This window comes from Sinocyclocheilus rhinocerous, unplaced genomic scaffold, assembly GCF_001515625.1.
Source record: "Sinocyclocheilus rhinocerous isolate Xijiao unplaced genomic scaffold, SAMN03320098_v1.1 scaffold246, whole genome shotgun sequence".
NCBI classification, from domain to species: domain Eukaryota; kingdom Metazoa; phylum Chordata; class Actinopteri; order Cypriniformes; family Cyprinidae; genus Sinocyclocheilus; species Sinocyclocheilus rhinocerous.
In genome coordinates this window covers 337340-347235 of record NW_015661875.1, presented here as the reverse complement: position 1 = coordinate 347235, position 9896 = coordinate 337340, and the positions used below count along the sequence as shown (strand labels likewise).

Sequence of the window (9896 nt, the reverse complement as noted above, 5' to 3'; positions counted from 1 at the left end):
TTTTCCTTGGATTTGGTGGTGAAATATGACTGACATATGAAGTTTCCTGAAATTCACTCTATTACTGTCTGCCACTGCATTGAACGTGTAATTGGTTTATACAGTCTATTACTACAGTAGTCTACAGTAGATATGGATATTTGTGTGTATCTCCTTTCACTCGCGTGCACAAACACACACAATCCTCCCCATGTTTGAGTCAATTAAACATAAACCGCGTTGCAATAATTACAGAATATAGCAAACCGTCGCGGTTTGTAACAAAGGTTTCCCCACATCGCGTCGAGATGGAAACGCGCGCGCCGCGGCTGAACTCACCGCTTCCCGCGGCGCGTCCGTCTGCTCGCGGAGGACATCAACAGCGCTGCTGTCCGTCACCGGAGCTGCTGGAGACATGATGAAGAAGAAGATGATCCTGGAGCATCACAGCCATGTGTCAGCATCCTCCCACAGCACGCGCCGCTGCGTCCTCAGGGCTCCGCGAAGGAAGAAATACTTGAGGGATTGTGGGCTGTCCGGGCAACCGCGGTCATCTCCCTCGGGATTTAGGTTTTGCAAATAAAAGAAGCGAACCTGAGCCACGTCGAGATGCAGAAATCGAATCCTGCACACGAGCACGTGATCGCGGAGTGAATGACAACGAGGCGCGAGATGAATCCACACGGATGCGCAGGCAGCTCAGATCCAGGTAACGAGAGAGAGAGAGAGACAGAGGGAGAGAGAGACAGAGGGAGAGAGAGACAGAGAGAGGGAGAGAGAGAGAGACAGAGAGAGAGAGAGGGAGAGAGAGACAGAGGGAGAGAGAGACAGAGAGCGGGAGAGAGAGACAGAGAGGGAGGGAGGTGTTGTTTATCTGTCTCAGTCGGCTCTGCTGAGGATCGTACGTGACCTTGACTCTGCAAGCGGTTTCCCATTTCTTACATAAACGTGTTTTAGTATAAACTAGTGGTATAATTCACATGATACTCCATTTCTGTTACATTTTATAATATTGTATAATACAATTTACTGTAAATATTTTAACATTTATTTGATCAAAATAAAATTATTTTACAAAAACACATTTTCAGCAGAATATTAGCCTTCATTCAGTTCGCATGTTCTACAATTAAAAAAAATGAATTCAGCACATTTTATGTTATAATTTATGTATTTTTTCTATTTATTTTAGCAAAAACATAGCCTACATTTTATTTGTATTTTTCAGCAGAATATTAGCCTTTTAATACTAGCCAATTGGCATTCATCACCATATAACTGGTTACATAGAATTTAAAAAAAAATCTGTACATTTTACAATTTATTTATATAATAATATTTAAATATTTTATAATTATTTTATTAAAATAATTTTTTTTTTTTAAAACAGACAACATTTGCATTTTCAGCAAGCCTATTAATAATAGCCAGTTTGCATGTTCCCATTCATCACCATATAATAGGTTACATGGAATGAAAAAGAAATCAAATTCTGTACAATTTATTTATATAATATAATTTGTTTTATAATTTTATATATGTTAACTTTAAATCATTTTATCAAAATAAAATAATTTGTATTTATACATAACTTTATTTGTATTTTTTCAGCAGATTATTAGCCTATAAATATTAGCCAGTTTGCATTTTCTCTTTCACCACAACATAATGGGCTATGCAGAATAATTTTTTTTTTTAAATCGCAGAAAAAAAACCTCTTAAAGTAACCCCTTGTATGAAAACATGAACAGCATGCTTTTCAGTCTGATGCAGTTTGTTCTAAATGTTTTATGTATCTTCTTTTCTTTCTGTTCAACATTGTTATTCTATATCATTATTCCCCTCTTTTAAAAACATTGCTTTGATCTTTCTGACGTCATAATTAAGGGTCTGACGTCATAATCAATTGGCCACATGGTCACAAAACTCTTAAAAGTCTTTGTTGCTCAACACAAACATTGACTAAAGAAAGTGTGACAATCTTATTTTCAAACCGTGGTTGTCACCACCGAAAGTCATATGACCTGTTCATTTTAGATGACATAATAAGCCTGAAATGAAAAGACTTGTGACAAAAGTTATGGAGTTATTTAACCTTTAAAATGTGAAAAGATCATGTAGCCTACACTTCAACCTTCAGCAGAAGTTTTGTCCAGTATTAGCCTATATTATATAATTTTTGTCGATATCTGTCAGATCATTTGTGCTGTAATAACTCCATCAGTCAATCAATCAATCAATCATATACCTCGCATGACGATATACTGTAGAGTACAGAATTTAAAGACAGAATAGAATTGAATAGAATAGAATAGCTTTTTATTGTCATTGTACAGCGAAATTTTTTTACTCTCACACTGAAGTGCACACATACATACAAGAATTTACATAGAAGTACATTTAGCAAAATGCAAACAATGATACAGAAAATATAAACAGTGCAATGTAAACATGTGTTCAGTAGACCGTGCACATGTAAACAGTTATATATATTAAATGTGCAAAATAGGTATAGCGCAAATGTATAAGATATGTACAGTAGTGAGTGAAATATTAATAAATCAAGAGAATTAAGGAATGCATATATAAATATAAGAACAGGGTATTGCACAGGTACACCAGTAGCTACGAATATACATTTTTATGCTAATATACAGCGCCACCTCCTGGCCACTGTTGGCCTTGTCCTTTACAAATACTGTACAAATAACGACAGCATTGAAGATAAAAAAAAATGATTTTTTTAAAATACAAAATCTGTGTATTTATGTGCATGTGTAAATGAATTTGTATTCTTTTAAATCTCAATTATCTTAAAATGCGTCTTGACAATTTAAGCTTTCTAAAGAAATTTGTCAGGATGGTTATGTAGTTGGATATATTATATAATATTCAACGTATACTTATTATTTTTCCACGATCATTTTAAATTGGATGACTTTCGTGTGATTCTATCAACATGTACAACCCTGGAAACCCATAAATGTCTAGACTGAAGTTGTGTTGCAATTCGGGTTTAAATGAAGGACTCTGTAAAGCCTGTGGGGTCAAGTCACAGTTGGCTTTAGGAAGTTGTTGGGAGTCCAAAATAGAGAACAGTTCTGTAGTTGAGGTCTTTCAGGAGATTCAATGGGGTTGTCATGCTGTGTTTGGACTGGATCGATAATGATATGGGTTGCCGCTCCCTGTGGGGAATTCCCACTTTAGCCGGATTGAAAGCCGCATTGACTCCGCCTACAGTGCCGCTTCCCCATGAACGTCACATTACTGCCAGCACACTCTCACAGCAGTTTCATTAACTCAGAGTTTGGCTGACACACTTTAACTCAACCTGAAACCTCAGACTTGACGTTAAAATGCCATTGTGAAGCCTTTTGCGTCTGGAGTATCTGATCGGTGGTGGGATGAGAAACAAAAGCGAATGTCTCTGGTGTCATAATGTCACGGTGATTTTGCGTTTTTACAGTGCTACATTTATATACTGACGATACACATCAAAGCTTCGAAATGGCGAGAAGCGGCGGCGGCGAGAAACAAGGCAAACTCGATTTCGACGAAAGTCGGATTGACTCCGGAATCGACTCGTACAAATCGATTTCCAGAGAACTTGGGAGTTCGGACAGCTCTGAGGAAAAAGATAAAACCTGCGTTACAGACGAGCGACTGGACTCCGCTTACGTCTCTTCATCGTTAACAGTGGACAGTTTGGGGGATTTTATCGAGCAATGCAGCATTTCTGAATGTGAAAGCGCGACGGACTGTGAATACACCGAAGAGGAAGTGAATTTCCTAACCACTGTTACAGAGGATGGAGACACGTACGTTTAAAAAACACCCCTTCATTGATAAGTTCCCATGCATCACCTGAGTGCAGATCAAATGTGTTTTGATGTCTAAATAGTGCGTTTTTGTCAGTTTAATTAACGCGGTTTAGGAAGCGAGGTCCAGAGGAAAGGGTCGCGGAGTAATATTATATTCAAAATATAACGCGTTCTATATGCATTATTGTTTTTTTGAAAACGGTTTCTACATGATAAAACAATAGAATGCATTTTTAAATATTAGGGACACACGTTATCATAAAAAAATTTTGAATGCAATTTTTAGGTGCCATCTTTCCCTGTCATGTTAATAGTTTGGGCGCTGCACAGTGTTTCGGTGAACAGGTGTTTTGTTAATTAGAGCTGAAATCGTTATTAAGTGAAATAGTTAAGTGAAATACATATTCTCCATTTTACTGTAGTAGACCCCATTTGATCAATATTTTGATTGCATTGCAACATTCCGTTATACCAGGGACTATATTTTCTAGCGGAATAATGGAAATGAATTAACTTTTAACTGAAAATGGTGTACTCTAATATTTTTATTAAAGCAGTAAGGCACTTTAGGTCGTGTATTGTGAATAGAATCAAGCTCAACTGGGTTGCACATATATTTGTACCTTGTTGATTAATTTTAATCCAAAACATTGCGATGATTTAGGTGCCAATGCCAAAATGTCTATAATCAGACAAAGAAAGAAGGTCTGCACTCTAAAAAAAAATGTTTAAATTAAATGTTTAAGTCGTAACAGGATAAAACAAGTCAACAGATGTTTCAGTTAACAGCCGCCTTTAGTGTCATTTTAGTGTCATTGAAGTCCAACTACACTCCTGGCATGCTGTATTGACCAAATTCAATACAAAATCGACTCTTTGCAGCTTAAAATGCAAAGCTAATGGATAGATAAGTGGCACAGAGATGAATGCTGTTCAGAAATGATGCTTTAACCCTTTGTTTTGCAAGGCATTAAATGTTCATTCACCACATGTTATGTTGTCAAACAGAGAGGACAGGACGTCTTTGGGAATCTGGCACTCAGTGTAAAAAGTTTAACTGTGGATGAGAGAAACAATGAAGTCCATAGTATGAGTTTTCATGGTGAACTTCATAAATAAGGCCCATATAACTGGAAATTAACATGGCTTTGAATAATATTTGAACTTGCATTGCACGTCATTCATTTTGAAGTACAAGTGCAAACAAATGAAGAAGCTCGCTTTCAAATGCACTTTCACTTTATTGGGAGAGGCTTAATTAACTTAATGCAATTATTTGAATTGGAAAAAAGAATTAAAATGGATTATTCTTGTCAAAACTATTGGTAGACAAGAAACTAACCTAAACATTTTTCTAAGTTGATTCATTTTACAGCCTGTTTTAGGCTGCTGAGTGACACATTCTCATGTGAGCGATGAAGTTTTGATTACAGTAGCAGGCTTTTCTGTTTTAATGCTACAGTCAGTTAACCGGCGTCTAGAAACTGGATCTGCCATTTATGGCGCATGTGAAGAAGAAAGCAGAAGTATGCAGAGTGGAATTCCCCCTCGTTGGGTCAGAAAACACATTCTGATATCAGCTTTTTGGAGAGTGCAAAGCTTTTGTTATAAACACATATTCATGTGCTTTTAATACCTATTTACCCCAACAGCACATGTCACAAGCTTGTTTATGCAAGTGTTGACCTTTACACCAGATCGTGGTTCAACCTGCAACGTATATGTTCAAAAACATACGCAAACATTCACCGCACAAGTGGGCTCGTACACACAGCCTGGTTAATGTCAGCCTGTTTTCATTTCTGCATCGGTTTTCACAGTGACTAACCAGGATGTAAATACGGTTGTTATTTTGAGAACATCTCGCATTTTGATTCATCTTGAATCTTGCCTGCTAAGGTTTACCTTTGGCCTGCATTTGTTTCTGTTGCAAGAAAAAAAACTCCTTTGTCTTTTCCCTGAATGTCATCAGAGTAAAGAACATGCTTTTAAAGAAATTCCAATGGCCAAATGAAATCCCCCAGGCAGTCTAGAAGAGCAAGTAGTATCCCATTTTACCGGTTTAATTTTCATTATGCTATCAATTGTATATACAACACTGTAGTGAGGAGTAGTTTTTGAATCATCCAAAATGATGACACCCAAAAATTAATCATTTACAATTAGTTCCAAGTGTTTTTTATCATAATAACTTAACATGCACTACGGAGTACAAACTTTTTCATGGTGAACTCCAATAAATAAGGCCCATATAAATGGAATTAAGATGAATTAACTAACATACCTCTTCATTCCTGTTGTAGTACAAGCAGTGCTGGGTAGATTACTTACAAATTGTAGTCCGTTACTGATTACAAATTACATGATGCAAATTGTAGTTGGCAACATAATCTGGATTACACATATTAAGTAATGTAGTTTGACTACTTTTTGTTTACTTTTAGATTACTTTTGACCTAACTTGTTTATCGCATAGACTTGAATGTGATTTATTGTGTACCATATTGTTTAAAAAAAAAAAAAAAGGAAAGAAAATATATTACATTTTTTGTTATCAATAGCACAAAATGCATTAAACGTTACATTACAGCAGGGTTTCCCAAACGGGTTTATGAAAAAAACTGTAGGGTGTTTATGAAAAGCTAATAATTAATGAAATCATAAAAATGTCAAAACCTTGGGAATCCCTACATTACATCAACAAACATTAATAAACATGACATTGCATGGCCAAAGTCTTCCAGGTTTGAAATATTTTTGTCCAGACTTCCAATATTAATAATTAGTGAAGGTCACTGGATATGATGAAGGCGTAGTATTACACCGCTGTTAATCGGCAGTGTTTAGTAACTTGAATAATTATTAGTCTCATGTATATATAAGTGGTAGGTTCATTTAGAAAGGGAAAAAAAAGAACTGGGGTGAATCAAATTCTGAATAATTTACTGCCATTGTGTGAATAATATGTAATCATGTAACCCATAAAAAGTAACTGTAATCTGATTATCAGCATTTTAAAATGTAAAATCTAATTACGAATACTTAATTTTTGGAATCTGATTACGTAATCCAGACTACATATAATCAGTTACTATGCAGGACTGCATACAAGTGCAAGCAAATGAAGGAGCTTAATTTTAAATGCACGTCCATTTTGTTGAGAAATATATTGGGAATTTGCTACAGCGGTTCAGTGGTTACATTTTGGCCAGCCATCAGAAGACTTTAAAAATATTGTGCACAAGTCATATGGACTTTATTTGTCATGTGCACTATACAGTGCAGCCCCAGTCCCCATCCACTTTCATTATATGGGAAAAGAGCAGCGTTAACACTCTTCAAAATCTGTCCATTGGTGTTTTACGGAACAAGGTCACAAGGGTGGAATAAATGATGACCGAATGTTCATTTTGGTGAAATGAACCTGTTAATTTCATATGCAGCGAAACAATATGAATCATGATGGAATTACCACAATCAGATTGAAGACACTGAAGTTGCTCTCACATTATTTACATGCTGAAACCACTTGCTTTTACCTGCTTCCTTCTGGCTTACTGTAAAAGTAAAGACTAGGTTATCGCATGTGGGGAAAGTAGCCGAGAAATTACACACCTGCGAGGAAATACGGCAGCCAGAGGATGGGGAAAAAGATAAGCGTGCATTAATTTATGTTCCTGCATACATCATTTACTGGTTCTTTTTGTGACTCGGATACATCTGAGAGCTGAATTAAGAGAAACGAATGGATTTGTTACATGCAACCGGTCAAAAACATGTCTAGGTCATATTTTAGCCCAAAAGCAAAAGAAAAAAGGATATTTTGCATAAAGAAAAAAAAAAGTCTGTTTTTAGGAGTCTTGATTATGTGTTAATGAAAAACGTCAATGCAAATGCAATCTTTGTTCTTGAGATTCACTCAACTACAAATCCCTCACTTCGTTTATGTCTTCGCATCTCATCTGTGTTTTAAATCAGCTGCGTTGTCATTTTTGTAGGGTTTTAGTAACCAAAGCAGCTCCATCTGAAGGGTTTTATTATTTGATAGCAGGACGATCGCCGTTACGAATGCTTTTATAATGCACAAAAGTTCCAGTGTTGCGCAATGGCTGAATGCATCTGTCAGCGACACGCACTTTTTGTGTGGCGTATTTCTCAGTATCATTCGCCCTATTTTTCCATCACACATTGTGCTGCATTTAGACTGCGGTTTGCTTGATAGTTCCTTCCCTTAACCGTTGGCTCTGCTTCAGCTTTTAACCATGGTTTAACTGGCATTTACCCAGCAACTTCTTTTGTTTGTGTGTCTGTGTTTTCTAGGATTCTTCATTTGGCCATAATCCACGAAGAGGAATGTTTTGCACGCCAATTGATAGACCTGTTTCCTCCAGAGCTGATGGATATTCAGAACAACTTGTATCAGGTATCACGTTAAGAATCGCAATTGCGCGTAACACATTTGTCACATTTGGACTCATGAGCGATTTCTGCTCCTGTTTCATGAATAAGAACCTGAAGGAACAGAAAATCTTGTACGAATGTTGTAATGAGTTTGGTTATTTTAGTTTCCCCTTTGAGGGAAACTCCAAGTGCGTATCAAAGAATGATGGGGGTTTATTACACTCGTTTGACAGCCTCGGTTTCAATTGTTATTTTGAAAGTTGGGGTTTATCCGGTGACAACAGACGAGGGGCTTTCTGAAGAGCCCCCTACGCAGTCTATAAGTATGATTGTTATAGTTAGAAGAGCAAAATGAACCATTTATTGACTTTTTATTGGCATTTTGGTGGAAAGAAGGTGTGGCCAAGTCAACAGACTGATTAATATTCAAACCTGGAAATATCAATGAATTGCCCTCTAAAGCTGTTTTAACCATTTTGGGTGTGATGTAACATCTAAAATAACCACAGGGGGTGATGCACCTCTGGAATATCTATTGCTGCACTGATGCATGGCTTTCACATAATGCATCATTTTTGGGGAAAGAAGTAAAAGGAAACATTAAAGGGTTTTCCTTATTAAAAATGCATGCATCAGAGGGTTAAAATTGTGATTTCCAGCCTTGGAAATGCCATTGAAATGATTAAAATCTCATTCGAATGGGAACATAAATGTTTATAGTTTGGCTCTGCTCTGAAATATTTTCTCCGAAACCTTATCAGAAATCAGAAATGGTAAAAATGCATTGGGTGGGATCTTACCCAAAAATGTGGCATTTTTTGTTCAAAATACTCTTAACATTGATTCATTCGTCTAGTTTTAGATTACAGTCAATTTGAAATCAAAATCAGCCCTTCTTATCGTCAGTGATTCACCAGTGATTGTTATTCAGAAAAAGAAAATGTTGTAATCTTTCATGAAATGTAATAACTTGCTCCGCCTAAGGAAACAACTTTCATTTCTGGAAAGGAAAAGCCCTGCATCCAATCAATTCCCGAAGGATAAAAATCACACCGTTTTCCCCCACATTTAATATCCTGTTTCAGCCCAAAATGTCACATTGTTGAAGTAAAATGGGTTGCAAACACTCTTTCATGTTGGCTTTGATGCTAGTTGGGTTTTATTAAATGAGAGGATGTCAGAATTGGGTCAGATGGTCTTAAAGCACATCAGTGTGAGTCTAAAGGAAACGCAGCACAAATCTGACAGTCAGCATTTAAAGCTGTGAGTAATACTGTTGCTGCGCTTTTACCAAAAGCCACGTAATCAACTAAGGCCAGGCCATTGGACATATTACTCACATGTTTCCTTTTGACACAGTCAGTGTGTAACTCCCAGATTGAGTAAACCTTTGCATGGTCCCTCTTCTTTGGAATAAATTAACCTCAGTTCTTATTGTCCTTCCTTGATGTCATTAAATCAAAAGGGTCGGTGGATTAATGCCATTCTACAATGCTCTTGCTAATGCACACAGGCTGACTGTCAGATCGAGCTTGATGGCCTGAAGCATTGGGGTTGTAATCTTTGCATGTGAGACATGGGGACCGTCCCCATACTATACATAACCCAACATATCCGGTTGCTTAAAAAATTAAACCATATTTCGATTCACATGTACCCTTTTGGCAGATTTAATAATAAATAAAATTACATTTT

General features: G+C 36.7%; 2 protein-coding genes across 2 annotated transcripts in view; one reads left to right on the top strand and one right to left on the bottom strand.

Annotated features, from left to right (window-relative positions):
• The window catches only part of LOC107726705 (transmembrane protein 151B-like), a 6956-nt gene extending 6358 nt beyond the window's left edge, over positions 1-598 (bottom strand). The window contains exon 1 of the mRNA XM_016536395.1: positions 319-598. Coding sequence (XP_016391881.1) covers positions 319-396 — 78 coding nt within the window. The 5' untranslated portion in view covers positions 397-598. The remainder of the gene's footprint in view (positions 1-318) is intronic.
• Positions 599-3224: 2626 nt separating this feature from the next.
• LOC107726706 (NF-kappa-B inhibitor epsilon-like) overlaps positions 3225-9896 on the top strand; it is an 11235-nt gene continuing 4563 nt past the window's right edge. Inside the window, exons 1-2 of the mRNA XM_016536396.1 lie at positions 3225-3797; positions 8121-8223. Coding sequence (XP_016391882.1) covers positions 3487-3797; positions 8121-8223 — 414 coding nt within the window. The 5' untranslated portion in view covers positions 3225-3486. The remainder of the gene's footprint in view (positions 3798-8120; positions 8224-9896) is intronic.